Here is a 19,087-nt window from a genome sequence, read left to right on the forward strand (position 1 = left end):
ATCGTTTTGGAAGGAATAAGTGCCTGACCCAATGGCAGGCATTGTAATTCCACAATTCAATCGAACCTGGTTGCTCCTCATCTTTCTTTCTCTCTCTCTCTCCCTCTCACTCTCACTCTCACTCTTTCTACTTTCTATCTGGTATGTGTGTTTCTCAATGCAAATATGGCTCCTTTTATATAGAGACATCACCAACAATGTCAAACATTTTAAACTGTTTTCTTAATCCACTTCAAACCCATAAAATATGTTTTAAAATTAATTAAACTTGTTTATTGGAGAGCTAATGACATCGAAATATATACAAAATCAAGGCATGGGAGATCTTCCATGTCTCTAGGGATTTTTCATGAAATGGCAAGACTTAGCTGTACATAAAATAAAAGGAAATTATATTATTTTTGAAAAATATTGTGCAAAAGTCAACTAATATATTATATATGCATGTGGGTCACCATTAAAGCAACAGTTGCTTCTATGAACAACAGGTGTTACCTCCTCCTACCTTTCTCTCAATCTCTATCATCCTTTCGCTCAAGCCAATGAGGATTGCTCCAGTGGTAAGGGCGTGTTTTTAGTGAATCCCTAATTCAAGTTCAATTTCACTTGCCAACAGTTCTTTTAGGTGCGCGATATGTAAATTTTTATAAATTCATATCTATATCAGCGGTAGCTAGTAGTTAAGTAGTACGCGTAAGTTTTTCTGATTTAAAGTTGTGAGTCTATACTAATGCTAATGGTGAGAGTTACTAATCACCTTCTAAACTTTTCGTTACCCAAAAAAAAAGGAGAAAGAAATGGAAAATGCTTGGGCGTGCAAAAAGTTAATTTTTTTTTTGTTGGGTTTGTTGACTCTAAACCATAATTAAATAAATTAATCAAGTAATTTGGTATTCGACTTGCAAATTTGTCAAGGAATCAGGTCAATCAAAATTTGAAAAGTAACTCATTTATATTAGCATTATTATTTATTAATAGTCTTGCACACTGCACGCTCTTAGTTGACATTGCTCTAAAGTCAAATACAAGTACATTTGGACGGTTCTATTTTTAGTTTTCAAGAAGATTGGAAGATTGTAAGTATGAGATTGTTGCTTAATCTTGTGGCTTATACAGCCTAATTTGCAATTCTGGACTCTTTAAGCAACAACCCTAAACATTTTTTTTTTTTAAATTATAATACAATTATTTAATTTATCGTCAATCAAACTCAAGACCTGCTGACATTTAATTATTACCCCAAAAATCTTTTTTTTTATTTTAGAAAAGAATAGCATTAATAAGAAGCTTCGGGAACATCCTAGGCCTGGAGGGTCATGCAAAAGCACATTTCCGGCTTGATGCAGAATACAACCATTCAAAATCTAAATATTGTTACAATTATAACCTAGCAAAGTCATAGCATCCGCCGTGAAGTTTGTCTCCCATTAGACATGGTTCCGTTTTATCCCATGCAAAAAAAAAAAAAAAAAAAAGAGGCCAGCCATGATATCTTCCAAAAATCGATTGATTTTATTTATCTTTAGTCAAACTCAAGACCTGCTAATCGTTAATTATATCACTAAACCAACAAGTTACAAAGTAAATATAAATGCGTTAGTTTCATGTTTAAATTTACAGTTTGACAGTTTTACACGTGCGGTCAAACAAGAAGTTTCCGTACACATGTTTCGGGTAAATAACCTTCACCGGCAGAGCTCCCGATCTGGAGACACACCATCTGAATTCCCAACCAAAACAAAAGGTTTAACCACCGAAACGCAGCGTTTGAGTGGTGTTTCTGTAAGTAAGAAAATTCAGTAGAAAAGACTGGTAAGGAGGGCGGGTGGAGAGGTACCTTGGTTTGCAAGAATCTCCAAAAGCAATCAAAATCACTTGTGCTTGGCTGCAGCAGTCCTTTGAACAGTCGAAACTCCATCCACGAATTTCGTTCGGAAAAGAACGTTGGCATTGTTGAACATGCCTTCTTTCAGCGAAACCACGATAAACTGCAAAATGTGGAAAACCGAGAGAGAGATCAAGTTTCAAAGGATGTTTTATCAATAAGAAAGCGATGCATGCCGTGCAAGGCTGTTAATATGAAGTTTCGAAGATCTGAGAACCCTAGATACTTATTAGCCTGCATTTGACGCATACTTTTGGAATTTAGAATCATGTCGAATATGTATAAGTTGCGAACATATGCTCTATTAAGGACACAAGAGAAACCACCAAACCTGGGAGTGGGGGAAATGAGTTTTGATCATTCTTCCAATGTTCTGCGTGTGGCTTAGATCTAGAGCCGCATCAACCTGTAAGTGAAATGACATCCCGACAACCACCTCGTGTAAGCAGAATAGCAAATAGAGAACAACAAGACATTGAAGGAGTTTAGTAAAGTGGAGAAGCTGGTTTTTGATACAGGAAAAATTAGGCGTACCTCATCCAGTATGTAAAGTGGGGCGGGTTTGAAGAGAAGCAATGCCAAGATCAGAGAAAGTGCAAGCAGAGATCGCTGACCTCCACTCAGTTCTGACAAGGACTGTTTCCAAACACCCCCAAATGCAACACGAACCTCAAGTCCATCTAAGAAGCTGCACCCTTCAGGAGGTTCAAGCTTTCCCATTGTGCCAGGCAAAAGGGTAGAAAAGATAGATCCAAAGTCACTGAAGAAAGAAAATATGAATTTGTAATTGTTGGATAAAGAACCAAGAACATTACAAACATAGAGAACTAATTAGCTAATTGTAAAGCCGCCTATCGGTTTGAGAAGAAGACTCACCTGTTAACTTTTACCCAAGTAACTTTCAGTGTTTCCTTCTTTTTCTCATCCAGCTCTTCAATCACCTTCTTGATCTTAGACTTATCATTCTACGAAAACCAAAAGTAGAGTAAGTAAAAGAAAGCAATAACATGTATGTGGCCAGAAGAAAAGTAAACAACCTCAATGATGTTCTTCTTAGACATTAGGTCATTGTACTCATCTTCTGCTTTCTCGAACATGGCCATAACTTTCTTATTCACCCTTTTCTCAAGGCTGCAAAAAGGAAAAAAGTCACCTTCTTGGCACCATGCAAGATACTAATAGCATAACTTCAGAAGTTTAGAGCATATCAAATTGAGAATTCTTGTGTCCTAGAAGCAACCGATAAAAACCAAAATGAAGAGAAAGAGAATTCCAAGTCACGAACCCAGACTGTTGGGCCTGCAGTCTCTCAAATTCTTCCCTTGCATTACGAGGATCCCGCAAGGAAAAATCATAATCAGTCCCATTTTTACCAAATAACTGTTTCTCAGATGCAATCCAGGCATGTTTCTCTACCAATCTATCAACTTTGGTAGAGCAATCTTTCTGCTCCATTTCCATTCGTTTTACCTAGAAAATTTGAAAAGGAGGTTGGTTAGCATGTAATGGTGTAGAGAACTTTACAAATATATAGAGGATAATTACCTCATTTTCCATTTTCTTCCTTTCAAGATTTGTCTCACTAAGTTTATGCTGAAGTGTTTGTTGCTCCTTAAGAATGCCACTAATTTGGGAATCACATTCCTTCATCTTCATACGAATTGAGTTAAGCTCAGATTGAGCACTATCATGAATATTTCTTGTACAACCTACCTGCAAAGGAGAAGCACGCACCATGAAGCTTGTATCCAAAAGATCTAGCCAAATCAAATATCAGTGTTTACCTTTGCTCTCTGTTCTTCCACTTCTGAAATTAGGTTGTTAATTTGTGTTCTCAAAGAAGCTAATTGAGTCTCTAAAGATGCAAGTTCCTTTATAACAGCTTCCTTTTCCATAATAAGCTTCTCTTTTTCATTCTCATGACCCTAGCAGTGAATAAAATCATGTCACACAAAAGTTGACGGGCTACCGCAGAATCAGGCAGCTACTTCAAAATCCAGCAACTAAGATAATACCATGCAAAACTAATCATAACCTACCTTGAGATTCTTTGAAGCTGATTGCATTTGAGTTTTTGTTTCTTTAATCTTCTTTTCAAGATCTTTGAGCCTTCCCTCCCGACTATTATCATTCTCTTTGATTGATTTCTCAAGTAATGAAACTTTATTCACACAATCTTCATACAACAGCTGTTTTTCTTTTGCTGCAAATTGTGCCTCTAGAAGTTCCTGCTCAATCCTTTTTACTAATTCACCAAGCTAGTAACACCAAGAAATCATTAAAAACCATGTCACTATAGGAACTAGTAAAGGAAGTTGCAATATAAAGCATGTGGTTGGTATGCAAAGTGAAAGAGAGGACTGCAAAACCTTATGATGCTCATTTTGCTCAGCCCTGCCCTGGAATAATGAAAGGTCATAGGATTTAAGTTCTAACTGTGCTTTAATGTCCATGAACTTCTTCTGGAGAGGCAGAAGCTCTGTAATCTGCAATTTGAGAAGTTGACAAAATATAAAACCTGTGTAAATGCTTCCAATTTGCAAAGAAATGCAAAAACATCTCTAAAAATACAGTATTTAAGATATGCAAACAAGAAGGATCCTAACTATCACAAAATTCATTTCATTTGTTCTTATTTAAAGAAAGAGAACAAGATTCTTATGGTCAACCTTAGCTTCAATTTCGGTCAATCTTCTCTGATGCACGGAAAGTTTTTGTTCAGTCTCTGCCAGCTCGTGAAGTTGCCTTAACAAATCACCCCCACCCCTGTGACAGAGTAAATGGTTTCTTTAATAGGCTGACTAGCTAGATGTAGACAAAAGCAATTAAAACAACTTTTAGAGAAATGTAAGATTTTAGTTACTCAGTGTAGCATGCACCTCTCCCAGACCCTGCGTAAAGCGGGAGCCTTGTGCACTGGGTACGACCTTTTAGTGTAGCATGCATATTACAAAGAAGACAATAACTAGTTTGGAGCATTCACCAGGAAAATGTTAACGACAACAAGAATTTGAAAGATGGGGACAAAAGTAACAGATATATGGCTATTCCAATTTGAACTAAGGAGACAAACAACAATGACTTACTTGCGGCTTCCACCAGTCAAAAGGCCACTAGGCTGAAAGATATCACCTTCAAGAGTGACACTTGGGGTGCGAATTTCCTTGTTAAAAGCAACCTAGAAAACATTCAAGGAGATGCAATTTGTGTCATGCACCCTTCTAAATATAGATTTCATTTTCATAAAAGTACAATATTACAAAATCATTCTACACCAAATCAAACATAATCAAGATGAGAAGCATGTGCACTGTTAAAGAAATATTATACATGAACAAATTAGCAAAGTTTGGCCTACCTCCTTTGCAGCATCTACGGTTTTGCAAACAAAGGTTGAACCAAAAACGAATTCCATAGCACTCTGCAATAAAAATTGAAATTCAAAAAGAGCAGAATATAAAATTCCAAAATCCATTGTTTGAGTCTGCATAATATCCCAAAGAAGAAAGAAAGAAGCCTACAACAAAAAGTATCAATCATTGTCTCAAGTATAGAAAACACACATCAAAGAACTCTACACTCCATAGTATATGTATTAAAAATAATATCAGGTTTAAGTTTTATATGGGGCTGCTTGATGCATACCTTCAATTCATTATCATACCCAACCAAAGAAAGTGCAAGCTCTGCATTCTCCTTGCCAACCTGAAATTGAAGCCAAGTTTCAGCAAATACGCTACACAACTGAGAGAATAAGGGTGGTGTGAAAGGGGGTGGGTTCTATTGGTAGAGAAACTAACCAATTTAGAAGCAGCTTGTTGAACCCTAGGATGAACAGTATACGGTTGTATTTTGTTAAGAGGTATAATTGTTACTCTTCTTCGAAGGTTGCCATTCTGAAGAAGTTGTTTTCCTGTACTTTCTGTGTCTACAACAACATTAAACAACTTTCCACCAGCAGTAACCTGCAAAATGAATCAATCTAAGAATTAATACATTATCTAACTCATGAAATAAAATTCTCAGTTAAAAATTCATTCTGACCTCTAAGGCAGTCATGGTGGAGCTATCCTTCACTTTGATAAGTTTTGCAACTACCCCCTTGACCTTGGACCTATCAAAGTTATTCACAGGATCCCGATAGGCAAACTCAACATTCGATAATTGAGCTGAAAGATTTCGCATTTCATCCCTCAACTTCTGCACCTCCCCCAACTCAGACGCACGATCCTGAAGAAATATTCATAGAGCTAAACTGAGATTGAACTATTTACGTGCAGAGAAGATGATCAAACATAAACCACGTTTACCTTTTGTAATGCTTCCATCTGGCCCTCTTTATATGGAACAGACTTCAGTGCATTTTCAAGATTTTCCAGATCTCTTTTTCTAGCGGTAAGTTCACTCTTAACCGCATCAGCTTCTTCACGTTTTGACATTAGTTGTTTATTTTTCTCTTTTAACTCCCTTTGACAATGACTTATTTTTGTGTTCAGCTGTTTTAGTTCTGTTTCAGCATTCCCAACAGCTACTTTGGCATCACCCAATTGATCTTCGAGGCATTTCTCCTCATTTCCACTGCTCTTGCCCGCTAGTACACCCTAAACATAGTATATTTAAAATATTAGTCGCCTCAACCATTGTGACTATAATTTATAATAAATAATATGGCTTTCATGCACATTGATCATTGACAATATAAAGTAGAAAACCAACATATAGATACAAATTTACCTGATAATCCTTTTCATACTCATTCAGTGTCTGAGAAAGTTCCTCTGCTCTCTTTTTCAAATCAGCTGCTCCTTCTTCAGCCTTTCTTATAGCAAAGTCCGTCTCTTTTACAGACTGCTTCATGTCTTCAATATTGTTAACAATCTGCCAGCATCAAGGATGTCATAATCCAATCGTTAAACTAAGTAATATAAGGAATAACAATAGAACAAACTTGAAAGCGCCTGACAGCATTAGAAGAATCTAGCGAGTCATAGAGTACAACATTTACCTTTTCAGCATTTTTATTTTCAATACCAAGAGTGTCCTCTTTATTACTCAACACGGACACTTCCTTCACAAGATCTTGAGAAAGCGCATCTAACTTGTCAGACAAAGATTTTACTTCTCCACCCATTCTAGCCTCCTTTTCAGCAGTCAACTTCGACACTTGTGTCTCCATTTCCTGTATTTCTCCCTTCATCTTTCTCATATCATCATCAACCTCGGAAATCCTGGCCTTCACTTGTTCCAGCTCAGACGCTGCACTGTCTCTAATTCTCTGTGCTTGAATATATTCATGCGCAATGCAAAACCTTTTCAGGCGATCCAAGTCAGCGTTTCCATTAGCCCATTGCATATATTGGGCCCTTTCTCTCCTCAACTTGTCCAAGGCAGGCAGTATCTCCTGGTCAAGAAGCGTATTGATCTCATCAACTTTACTCTGCTTCTTCTCAAGTGTCTTCAAAGCGGCCTCTTTCTTGGTCTCATACATTCTCGTCCCAGCAGCCTCCTCAAGCATAGAGAGAATCTCGGGTGGTTTCATATTCAAAACCTTGGTAATGCGCCCTTGCATTATCAGAAAATGCGGGTTGTTAACATTGAGCTGCACTGAATGAAAAAGGTTCTGGACCTGACTAGGCTGTGCAAGTTTCCCATTGATCAAATACTTGTTCCTTCCACCAACCACAATCTGTAAAGCAAACAAATAGCTTCTCATCAACCACTTAGCACTCGCTTTGTTTGAGCCCAACAACAAAAAATTTAGCATGCAATTCGATACCATGGAAGTTATTAGCCCTCACCAGATTGTCACCAAAATCAAGATATTTTAAGAAAAACAAAAAAATCCGAAGTTGAACTAAAAAAGGAACAGCAAATCTCATCACACACTTAACAACAGTTAGTTCATTTCTACTCAAAATTCTAAAATATGGAAAGAATTAGAAAATTCAATTAAAGGGGACTTACAAGCAAAATAAAATTGAACACCAATTGGACACCAAAACTAGACCCGATTGACAAAACCCAGCAAAATTCAAGATAATGTAAGCAAAATTGAACAGTAAAACGAGACCCAATTGTGAAAACCCGGGAAACGAAATACCTGACGGGTGACGGTGATTTCGGATTGTGCCTCGTATCCGAGGGGACTACGGGCACGGTCTGAATTGTCGAAGACGATGGAGACCGTGGCCTTGGTGATTCCCGCCTGGCCCTGCTTGTAGACGAGTTCCTGGAGGTTGGCGGCGCGGACCTGCTGCAAATTGGTTATGCCCAAGACAAAGCAGATGGAGTCGAGGATGTTGGACTTGCCCGACCCGTTCAAACCCGTTATGGCGTTGAAAAAGGGGTCGAAGCCGGGCACCACCGTCCTCGTCGCGTAGGACTTGAAGCCCTCCAGGCATACCTCCTTGATGTACATTTTCTGCCGTGAGCCGAGAGCCGAGAGGGTTTTCGATTTCAATGGAGGGTGTACGGACAGTGAGAGATTTGAAAACCCTAGAACGAGGAGCTTTCTCTGCTTCTGCTTCTCTTTCCTCTCTGAAAGTCGAAAGTTTTCGAATTTTCAATCTCATCACGCGGGACGTGCAAGGCGGGAACTTGGGAACCCAACGACGTCGTTTGGAGTTTTATTGGACCGGTTTGTTAAAAAGTCAGTGGGAAACGTCAATGGGACTCTAAATAAACCACCACGGAGTGGTCCCGTGGTTGGGGATGAATTCCAAATTTGTATTCTGTATGGTATGTTTTGAATTCGATTTATAACACTGATGAATTGCACGCCCGTATTTCAATCTATGATAATTATTCAGTGTTTTAGTATAAAAATTAGGATAAATATTACTCCCCCACAAATAACAAAGTACATGAATTAATTAGTCTTGGAATTAACTACACAAATGCTACACCAAAAACAACTAAAAAATGTTATAAAACAAACGAAGATTAATGCCTAATACAAATATCTAAGAAACATTAATCGAAGAAAATCCCGTAAGAGAATCCGGAGATTGGGTAGGGTACACCACATTATCATACAGTAGTCCAGCAACCGCCGCGCCAATCAGAGGCCCCACCCAATAAACCGCCTGGTTCCTGAAACTGCCGGAAACGACTGCCGACCCGAATGCACAAGCCGGGTTCATAGACCCACCAGAGAACGGCCCCGTTGCTAAAACATTGGCTCCTGCCATGAATCCAACTGCCAGGGGTCCAACGCCCCCAAATGCACCATGCCTTCGGTCACCGGCAACATAAACTGTGTACACCAGCCCAAATGTCAGCACGCCCTCCAAAACCGACGCCCCAAAACCCGTCATCTCTTCGGTGATTCCGTAGGTCGGAACATGCTGCGCAGTCCCAAAAAAAGGTTTGTCACTAGGGTGCGAGATTAGGGTTAATATTAGTTCGTTGAAATAATTTCAAAAAGACGACTCCAAACCAACAAGATTTGCGAGAATAAAAGAAACGCAAGTTGAAATCGGTTTAGTATAAAATGTATGAGATTCGTTGAAAAAAAAACTAGCTTGCATTGAGGTCCAAAAACTTACAATGAAAAATAGTTACATGGAGAAAAGTTTTTTTTACCTGTCCAACAGTTGTGACTTTCAAGAGAAGGCATGCCATGATAGAAGCCATCATCTGAGAAATCCAGTAGCAGATGGCATTGAGAACACTAATGTGTCCTCCGACCGCCATGCCAAAGGTGACTGCCGGGTTGATGTGGCCGCCGGAGACGTTGGCTGCAATGTACATGGTCGAGGACAATGCGAAGGCGTTGGCGACGGCAACCATCACCAAACTTGCTGGATCCGATGCAGTATCCGGCATCAACTTCCCTGCCACATTATAACACAACCAAGTACTTAAAGTGACGACATTTTTGTCTCAGTGTAACGGACCCAACATACACAATAAATTAAATTTTATTTTTGAAACTTACATTACACTAAAACTATAACAAAAACTTTTAAGTTTAAATTACGATTTGCTTCTTTTTCACACGTCACTTGAGATGCGTGAGAAAGAAACGTATACATTTCAGGATAGGAAAGTAATTCCGCTAACACAAAAAGTGAAAACTAATGGAAAGAAAGACTCACTTGACGACATCATGGAGCCAACAACGGTGAACACGAAGAAGAAGGTTGATATGAACTCTGCAAGATAAGATCGGAGGGCGCTGGGAGTGATTGCTTTCTGAAGTCGAGCGGTCAATGCAATCCTAGCCATTGATCCAAATCAAATGTAAAAATCAAAACACGATGTTGAAGAACGAATTGAATCCTCAGGGTAATTTTAGAGGAGAGTTTTGGTGTAAATGAGAGTGAAAAAACAGCGGTGAAATCGAACAGTTAACGCAACATTTGTTCTGTAAAGGAGTTACTTATATATTTGAGCAAGAAAAAAATGGCAACGTTTTGGTGAAGGGCTGTGAAGGTTGGAGAGATTTTTCAGTATGACCGAAACACAGGTGGTACATCACGTGTCACTATAAAAATAGTAGATATGTGTGTGAAAAAATTAATAACTTAAAAAGTAAAACTTTCCACCAATTATATAAAATCATGTGGTGTATTTCTCATATTTCGATTACAATGAAAAATTTCTTATGAAGGTTGATGGAGTTTCCAAAAATGGTTAAACACCAAGCCACGGGGCAATGTACACGTTCGCATGATTGGGATGACATGGGTGATTGGTGGATTCTTTTTCTTCCATATTTCCTATCCTCCTCTTTAAATAGTTACGATTAAGTCACGTCAGTATCCAATGTTGATTTTTTTATAGAGAGAGACAAAAAATAAAGTGTGAGAAGAGAAGAAGGAAATGGAGTGAATTAGGAGGAGAGAAAATCTTACTCATGTAACTATACCGTTACACAACTTTCTTCAAAACACAAATGTGTTTCCTTTGTTTGATACGAAATTATCATGAGAGTAACAAAATGGTGAAACATTTATAATATTCAAATTGTGCTTCTCTTATTAGGAGTTTCAAAAAATAAATAAATAAATTTCACAATCGTGATTGCGCATGGACGTAATTAATAACAGCTCTTATTTTATTTGCTTTTTTGATTTGCTACATTTCAGGTCCATATTAACATACGTATTTTGTAATTAGTAAGATTTTGGATCGGAATAACGACACCCTAATTCAGTCTTATTTGGCATTCAAAATCTTTTTCATACAAAATTAGTACTAATACCAACAAGTGATCGCTTAAGCTACAAGTCATTCATTCAATATATTTCTTTTACTATATACCAACAAATAAAACATCATCTCATAACGAAAGTTTGTTGTATTGTCGAATTATAAAAAAAATGACAAAAATCTTAAAACATATTGAGCAAATTAAAAACATTACAATACATGAAACAAAAAAAAAAGAACCAAATTGATTAACCCTATGATCTAAACTCAAGATATTAAAATTTGAGGCAGAAAATAGTCTTCAAGAACTCCAAACAACCAGCAAGCGAGGCACGTCTCTTTCTTTTAGCCCTATATATTACCGCACTCCTCATGTGCGTCTCCAGGTGATCTTCTATCTGCATATATTTACTCCTCCTGTGCTTCTCCAGGTCATCTTCTCTGTACATAAAATCCCTCACGTCGTTTTTACCATAAAGGACATCTCCCACCCCAGTCTCCGCCGCTGCACTGCTGTATTTAGTAGAACAAGCTGGGGACAATATTGAAACTCCATAACAAGGTGGTGAGTTTTCCGCCGCGTGCTTTTGCTCAGCGTACGCACCACCACGACCGAGAGAAAATTCACTGTGCATGATGGAAGAAGCTAAAAACATATATTCTTTCTTGTGGGAATTTAATTTAGTGAAGAGTCCCGTACATTATATATATATTGTTTTTTTCTGTGAGGCAAATATGTATTTTATTTAGCATAGGAGAAGGAATGATTATTCCGTTTTTATATCTTAAAGCTGTTAGAACTTGGCTACTAAAATGTAATTAGTCCTTATAGGATAAGAAGTCCTTATGTGTTTATAATAAAGAAGAAATTAGGTTCACATCATTCTTTTTGCTATTCCATTGATTAAAATTCTATTCATTTTTAATTTTTGATCAATGTCATTGGGTGTTAATAGCATCATTAATTATTTGAATAATAAAATATTTTTATTTTTAAATATATTCCTTTAGTGTTAAATTGTTACAATTAATATATTTATATTTATAGCTAAATTTTTTATCATATATTTTTATTTTTAGTTTGTACCTATTTTTAATTTGTACCAATTTTTTTTTCATTTTTAATTTGTACCCATATATTAGTTTCTTTTTGTGCCCTATTTTTTTAAGTTTTATTTGTGTTTGTACCCATATGTATACTGTCACGTGACATTGTATATTTAATCAATGATAGAAAAATTACATATGATATATTTATGTTTTATGCCTAAACTTTGTATCATATATTTATATTTTTAGTTTGTAACCACTTTTAATTTGCAACATTTTTTAAAAAATTTGTAGTATTTTCTTTTTAGTTTTATTTTGTACCCATATATTAATTTCTTTTAGCGCCTGTATTTTTTAAAAATTCATTTGTATTCATAATTTTTTAATCTTTTATATGTACCCTAATTTATTTATAATGTACACTTTATTCTTTATTAATGTACCACTTTGTTATATGCGAAATGTACCAATTTTTTTGTAAAATGTACCAATTTTTTTAAGCGGTCTTTTGATATGGGTCAAAAGTAATTAAAAATTGGACCTATTTCAAAAGTCAAAAGTCACTAAAAATTTGACATATTTCAAAAGTAGACCTATAAAATTGAACCTATTTCAAATTTTCCATTTTTTTAACACCATGGATACATTCTTTTGCCATTTATTATTTCTTATTTTTACATAGTTTTTATCCATTTATTCAATCAAAATGTTTGAATTTTTTTATTGTAACTGTTTCTAATAGTATTATAATGAGATATTTTAAATTTATAGGATTATAAATCTCATAAAATATCAAACAATTAATGTCAAAACTATAAAAATATTAATATTAATTGTAATATAATGAGGTGTACAAAGTCAAGGGATTTTAATCAAACTTTGAATACCATTAAGGTTTTAGTAAAAGAACGTTAAAGATTAGAGACCGCATCCAAAGTATCCCAATAAATTTGTTACTTGAAATTTGATTAGAATTCATTAATATGTGATGAATCTACGCGAACTTAATTAGAACTAATTAATATGTGATTATCCACTTTTGTTTTGAATCATATGGTTGCTTCTTTTCTTTTTCGATCGAAAACGTTGGATTTCATTCCCAAATTAACATCGTTGTTTTTTTGTAATTAGTATTATTTGGAGCGGAATAACAACACTCTAATTCTGTCTTATTTGCCATTTAAATTATTTTTCATACAAAACTAGTACTAATACCGTTACATGTGATCGAGCATAGACCTCGAGTGCAAGGCAGCCAAGAGTCATAGACCTCCGGTGCAAGGCAGGAGAACTGATCGCTTGAGTTACAAGTCATTCATTGAAAATATTTCTTTTACTATATACCAGCATATAAAACATGATCTCATAACGAAAGTTTGTTGTATCGTCGAATTATAAAATATGATAAAGATCTTAAAACATATTGAGCATTTTTTTTAGTACATCGATATGTTTACATTAATGGGAGAGTGAGTTTGGTTAAACCATACTATAAGCAGCCTAATTTGGTATCGAATTCGACATCCACGAGATTCGAACTAAGACCTTTCACTTCAAAATAAAGAGGAATACCACCAGACCCTAGTACTGAGTTATGACCTAAACTCGAGCTATTAAAATTTGAGGCAGAAAATAGTCGTCAAGAACTCCAAACAACCAGCAAGCGAGGCACGTCTCTTTCTTTTAGCCCTATATATTACCGCACTCTTCATGTACTTCTCCAGGTTATCTTCTCTCTGCATAAACTTCTTCGTCCTGTGCTTCTCCACATCTTGTCTGTAAATAAAATCCCTCACGTCCTTTTTACTATAAAGGACATCTCCCACCCCCGTGTACATATAATCCCTCACGTCCTTCTTACTATAAAGGACATCTCCCACCCCCGTCTCCGCCGCGGCACTGCCGGATTTAGTAGAACAAGCCGGGGACAATAAAGAAAGTCCATAACAAGGTGGTGGGTTTTCCGTCGCGTGCTTTTGCTCAGCGTACGTACCACCACGACCGAGAGAAAATTCACTGTGCATGATGGAAGAAGCGAAAAACATATATTCAATTTTCTTTCTTGTGGGAATTTAATTTAGTGAAGAGTCCCATACATTATATATACAAACTTTTTTTTCTGTGAGGCAAATATGTACTTTTATTGGCGTAGGAGAAGGAATGATTATTCTGTTTTTATATCCTAAACCTGTTAGAGCTTGGCTACTAAAATGTAATTAGTCCTTTTCGGATAAGAAGTCCTTGTATGTTTATGTTTTCTACTTGGCAATTGCCAACTAAAAGAGAGATTAATCCACGTGGACTTCGTTAAAATTAATATGTGATTATCCACTCCACTTTGTTATGAATCATATAGCATGTTCGTTTTGAAAACGTAGGATTTCATCTCCAAACAGAAAGATTATGGACTCGTTTAGAAGTGCTTTCAAAGTGAGGCTCCCCTCCCTCCTAAACTTAAAAAAACCAAGCACACAACAATGTATCCAATTAGACGTGAAATCTTTTCAAAATTAAAATGTCTCCAATCCTCACTGCAATGGAAAAGGATAAGATTCTATATAGATTGAGGTTTATACAGATTAATATTAAGCAACTGTGTAGACGACTTCCCGTGTATGTGCCATCAAACCATTTTACAACAATGCCGGCAGCTCACACACATAAAACCCTAGTGAAATGATGCTTAGCTTAAATCCTACAATGCCTGCATCTCCATATTGGTGTGGCCATTATTGTTGGTATTGTCGGTAGAGGATGGTGCAGCAGAATCCTGGTTGTCGTCAGCAGACTTCATCTGTTGAACTTGGGGCGGGTTGACGACAGTCATTGGCATCACAGCATTGTCCGAGAGGCGTCCCTTCATCTCCCTGTGCTCTTGGCACAAGGCGCACCAGTGCAAGCAGCAGTGTGTCAAGCATGGGTCACACGGCGAGTTCTGCAGTCAACAACGCAATTAAGCATCCAGCAAGCTTCAGTTAAGAAAAATATATTCCACATGACATAAACTTGAGATACAGATAAACAAAAGGTTACCTTTAGATGATACTTCTTCTGCAAGGATTGCCGGACAAGACCTGTATATATCCCACACATCCACCAAGAAAATAACAGACCCTCGCAAATAAGAAATGAAGTCCTTGGGTCAATGCCATGGAAGATTGCAGTTAATGCTGCCAGAGTCATACCACCTTCAATACAAACGGCATGACAAATGCACGGTCTGTTCCAAGGGGTATCGTCTCTTAGGCTCTCAACATTGCGCCCAAACAGAACACATGGACAAAATAACCCTGTCAAGCCTGAAGAGGTAACGAAAGGCACGGTGTTATCAGTAGACCATGTTTTTATATTGCAGAAAACGAATTACTGGAACTAGAGTCTAGATACACAGTAGTACAAGCAAGGAATTTCATGCTTATCAATCACAAGACTATGGTCAACCAATTGAATGGGCAGAAACATCCTACTTGATAAAGTTAGAGGCGGCATTCAGAGCATAAGACTAATAAATTGTAATAAAAGAAGGGAATTGTTATTGGCACTCCAAATTTCTCATTCTACACTCCAAAATTTCTATATTTAGAAAGAAAAATACACTTAGCGTAGAATGAGATTTTTGGAGTGCCAATAACACTTCCCTAAAGGAATATGAAACAGGGCAATGCTAGAGTTATAAATTTCAAACTTTTGAAAGGCAAGCATGATAGCTTGTTCCGAGCATTCAATATTCCAGAGACAAACTCCAACAGACGCAAAATACCCCAGACAAATCGAAAGGAAGAAGATATCTTATCAAATATAGCCATAAGCATCATAGAATTTAACACATACACCGCTATAGTTGCATATTTGTGAAAGAAAAAAAAACCCTATTGCAAGGGCTTTGCGCTTTGTTTATGAGGCAAGCTCAGTGGGCCACCAAATCCCCCGCAAAAGGAAAAGATCAAAATAAATGGAAATCAAAGGTAAGCAGCAGTACAAGAAATGAAAAGCTAGTTCCCATATCAACTTACAACTTTCTCTATCTTCAGCACAGCCAAAAATTCCGGTTGTCCAAGGCTCATCTGCAGGGGCCTGATAGCTGTCAGGTAAAGGCTGTCCACATTCGTTACACCTGTGAACATTCAACTGGCCCATAACACACAAGATCAGTTGCCGAATCACATTCTCATCCGATCCAACGACTTAAAATTACAACCCTCCAATGCAAACAAACTCACATGTAAAATTCACAAATTCATCAACATCTACCCCATAAACCTACAACATAAATGTAGTTTATCGACCATATTCAAGTTGTAGCCAAAACCAACTACGAAAATTCTAGATCTGAACAATTCCGTGATGTACCAATACGACTTCAAAAATCTGATTTACATCTTATCCCGGAAATGGCATTATACAAATTACAAAGCCCCAATTTTTTTTACTATAAATTTCTTCAATCCCCCCAAAAACCTTCTAATCAGAAATACATACAAAAAACTAGAAAAAATTAACAATCCAAACCAAATCTCACCAACACAAATTTAACGAAATACAATTCATACAAAATCATACAGGAAAACAAATGGGATATTAGCAACGGAGTTTCCAGAGCAAACCCATGTCAAATTAACAAAAAAATACGACGAACCGGTCTAGAGAGAGAGTGTGTGTGGGTTGAGAAACCTGAGGAACTTCGATGGGCTGATTGAGCTCGCCGGGATTAATGTCCTCCGCCGGCGCTTGTTCTTTCGTCAGCTTCACATACCGCGAGTGCGCAGTCCCATCCGCCATCCGATCTGCTCTGCTCCCTCCGGCACCGCTTTGGGAAAACCCGGGACTAATTAGTGAGGGAAGATCCGGACTGGGACTAGATTTGCGCCGGTCAACTTTTGTCTTCTTAACGCTTACTTAATAACATGTCTTTGCGAGTCTCTCTCTTCCGCTTCGGCCTTCAGATTTGTTTGGATTGCTGTCTTCTTTCCCCGTCGTTCGGTGTAATACGACTTGTCGATGTCCGCCGATAAATGTGGTTGCATACGATGTCGTTTCGAGAGACGGACTTGGGTTTTCTACGACATGTCCTTTTTTTGGCGACTATTTAGATTTCTAACCAATCAAATTGTATCTCAATGGCGACTATTTAGATTTCTAACCAATCAAATTGTATCTCAATATCTCTTTCATTACGTGATTAGTCAAAATTGAAAATTTAACCTGCTTACTTATGAGACCGTCCCAGACCATTTAGTAATCATCTATGTATATGAGAATTTATGGTTTTGAATTTAAGATACTCCTTCATAACGATTGGACTCAAAACTCAAATTTTGATTCAACACTTTGCTTCCTTTCCTCTTTGTTATAGGACGCAAATTTTGAATTTCCAGTTAAACGCAACCTTAATTTTAGATCATTATTTAAAAACATTATTGTAGAGGTCGCACTTGGTACGATGGCAAGTGCCTTCGCCCATAAACGGTAGGTCTTGGGTTCGAGACTTTGGAGCAGCATCTTCATAAAATGGGGGTAAGGCTAGCCGACATTCACCTCTCCCAGACCTACGTAAAGCATGAGCCTTGTGCACTGGGTACGACCTTTACCTTTACCTTTATTTAAAAACATTATTGTGTAGTACTGAAATACGATTATGTGATATTACAACTTCACTTGTTAAGATAAAGCATGTATACATATTAACGATGCAGTAGAGATGCTGAATTTACAAACTTCAGCTCTAAACACAATTAACAAGAGCGTAATCACTTATGAAGGCCAGTTTCTGTACCAACCGGACCATGCAGATACCAAACCACTAATCCCGAGAGTGACAGCATGATTACAGAACGGATTAGGCTCGATGTCCGCGATTCCGATGATCAAATCCGCAACATTAGCCGCCACTGCCATTAATCTCATCACTCTATCAGCCCTAATCTTTCTCAAACTCTCGCTCTTCGTCTCCGCAGACTTGTCCTCCAAGGCAGCAACCTTTTTCTCCGTCTCCACGCCCTCTTTCAACGCAATGAAATCCAAAACGATGAAGAAAACATACCCAAACGACTCACCGAACGCCGATATAAAGCTCATCTTTCGCGCCAGATTCGGGTTCAGAGTCCCGATTCTGGACAGCCAGAGAAAATGGTCGAAAAAGAAGTAGACCATCTCCCCAGCATTAGCAAGAACGGCTAGGAACCGAAGCGTAGGGGTGGAGCCGGGGCTTCTTCTCAGCGCATTGAATCCCGTGAGAAACCGCCCCGTTCGAAAGGCCTTCCGGCTAAGCCCGGATGCAACTTCCCATTGCTTGGCTCGCTGCGCGATTTCGGGGTTCTTGGCCTCGGCGTGCCAGTGCGCAATCTTGGAGACGTATTGGAAGGTTTTGACAAGCTTGTCAATGCCGTCTCTCTTTGCCAGGAAGATAACAAGTTTGTCTACTGTGTCGTTCATGATTGAAAATTTGCGCAGCGGATGGTTTGGTTGTGATTGGCGATGAAGAAGTATGAATCCCGCTAGCTGGATGGGAGGATTTTGGGGTTGGATTAGTAGAAGAAACGAGAGATAAAGAGCACCACAGAAGTTGCAGGATTTTGGATAATAGCATACAAGCTTCTGTGGTTGGACTGCATGCCATGCAACTAGCTAACGGTAGTAGGCCTTCTTGTCTTTAGCCGATAACGGTCCAAGCTTGTTATCTCCACAAAACTAGACCTCAAATTTAACCTCAACCAAAAAATCATTTAGGTGACGATACGTCACGTGTTCGAATTTCCTTCGCCAATATCGCTTGTATTTTCTACTTGTTTTTAGACTTGGTTTCAACATATTGGATGTGTAATTCGTTGTATCTTATGGAAAATTTGTAAAAGTTATCTATTATCTCCAACCAAGGGTGAATGTACATTGAGACCAAAGTAGTTTCAGGACCTTTTAGAAGTTGGAAAACAAGCATGTAAAGGTCTTTCAAATTTGTCAAGTGTTATCGATAGCATTTGTTAAGTGTGTCAACGCAAC

At 37.7% G+C, this 19,087-nt stretch overlaps 4 protein-coding genes across 4 annotated transcripts; all 4 read right to left on the minus strand.

Moving 5' to 3' along the window:
• Nucleotides 1–1,491: 1,491 nt before the first annotated feature.
• LOC103439262 (structural maintenance of chromosomes protein 2-1-like) lies at nt 1,492–8,501 on the minus strand. Its single transcript, XM_008377807.4, has 21 exons — nt 7,986–8,501; nt 6,891–7,571; nt 6,620–6,763; nt 6,196–6,486; nt 5,930–6,115; nt 5,686–5,850; nt 5,531–5,590; nt 5,244–5,306; nt 4,972–5,063; nt 4,555–4,651; nt 4,255–4,371; nt 3,925–4,143; nt 3,670–3,810; nt 3,431–3,598; nt 3,171–3,355; nt 2,923–3,016; nt 2,762–2,850; nt 2,420–2,645; nt 2,217–2,291; nt 1,838–1,988; nt 1,492–1,720 (listed from the first exon to the last, which is right to left on the minus strand). Exons 1-20 carry the CDS (start codon nt 8,301–8,303, stop codon nt 1,872–1,874), a joined length of 3,528 nt encoding a protein of 1,175 aa, XP_008376029.2. The 5' UTR covers nt 8,304–8,501; the 3' UTR covers nt 1,492–1,720; nt 1,838–1,871.
• Nucleotides 8,502–8,744: 243 nt separating this feature from the next.
• LOC103417848 (probable aquaporin TIP5-1) lies at nt 8,745–10,223 on the minus strand. The gene is made up of 3 exons (XM_008356007.3): nt 9,985–10,223; nt 9,470–9,720; nt 8,745–9,231 (listed from the first exon to the last, which is right to left on the minus strand). Exons 1-3 carry the CDS (start codon nt 10,112–10,114, stop codon nt 8,848–8,850), a joined length of 765 nt encoding a protein of 254 aa, XP_008354229.2. The 5' UTR covers nt 10,115–10,223; the 3' UTR covers nt 8,745–8,847.
• Nucleotides 10,224–14,571: 4,348 nt separating this feature from the next.
• On the minus strand, nt 14,572–17,210 carry LOC103439273 (cell number regulator 6-like). The gene is made up of 4 exons (XM_008377817.4): nt 16,763–17,210; nt 16,105–16,219; nt 15,125–15,390; nt 14,572–15,026 (listed from the first exon to the last, which is right to left on the minus strand). The coding sequence occupies exons 1-4, from the start codon at nt 16,868–16,870 to the stop codon at nt 14,787–14,789; spliced, it is 729 nt and encodes a 242-aa protein (XP_008376039.2). The 5' UTR covers nt 16,871–17,210; the 3' UTR covers nt 14,572–14,786.
• A 476-nt stretch (nt 17,211–17,686) lies between these two features.
• LOC103417821 (peroxisomal membrane protein 11B-like) lies at nt 17,687–18,950 on the minus strand. The gene has a single exon (XM_008355976.4). The coding sequence runs from the start codon at nt 18,521–18,523 to the stop codon at nt 17,843–17,845; it is 681 nt and encodes a 226-aa protein (XP_008354198.1). The 5' UTR covers nt 18,524–18,950; the 3' UTR covers nt 17,687–17,842.
• Nucleotides 18,951–19,087: the final 137 nt, after the last annotated feature.

The sequence above is a fragment of the Malus domestica genome, chromosome 01, assembly GCF_042453785.1.
Source record: "Malus domestica chromosome 01, GDT2T_hap1".
NCBI lineage: Eukaryota > Viridiplantae > Streptophyta > Magnoliopsida > Rosales > Rosaceae > Malus > Malus domestica.

Bases quoted from the DNA above. Each gene is read 5' to 3' on its own strand.
- LOC103439262 (XM_008377807.4), bottom strand. From the start codon at position 8,303: ATGTACATCAAGGAGGTATGCCTGGAGGGCTTCAAGTCCTACGCGACG. The intron at 5,591-5,685 runs GTTAGTTTCTCT...CTTCAATTTCAG, and splicing joins AACAAGCTGCTTCTAAATTG to GTTGGCAAGGAGAATGCAGA. The intron at 1,989-2,216 runs GTTTGGTGGTTT...CACATTTTGCAG, and splicing joins CTCATTTCCCCCACTCCCAG to TTTATCGTGGTTTCGCTGAA.
- LOC103417821 (XM_008355976.4), bottom strand. From the start codon at position 18,523: ATGAACGACACAGTAGACAAACTTGTTATCTTCCTGGCAAAGAGAGAC.
- LOC103439273 (XM_008377817.4), bottom strand. From the start codon at position 16,870: ATGGCGGATGGGACTGCGCACTCGCGGTATGTGAAGCTGACGAAAGAA. The intron at 16,220-16,762 runs GTTTCTCAACCC...GTTATGGGCCAG, and splicing joins AGCCCATCGAAGTTCCTCAG to TTGAATGTTCACAGGTGTAA. The intron at 15,027-15,124 runs GTAACCTTTTGT...TGTTGACTGCAG, and splicing joins AGAAGAAGTATCATCTAAAG to AACTCGCCGTGTGACCCATG.
- LOC103417848 (XM_008356007.3), bottom strand. From the start codon at position 10,114: ATGGCTAGGATTGCATTGACCGCTCGACTTCAGAAAGCAATCACTCCC. The intron at 9,721-9,984 runs GTGAGTCTTTCT...ATAATGTGGCAG, and splicing joins TGGCTCCATGATGTCGTCAA to GGAAGTTGATGCCGGATACT. The intron at 9,232-9,469 runs GTAAAAAAAACT...GGGACTGCGCAG, and splicing joins AAGTCACAACTGTTGGACAG to CATGTTCCGACCTACGGAAT.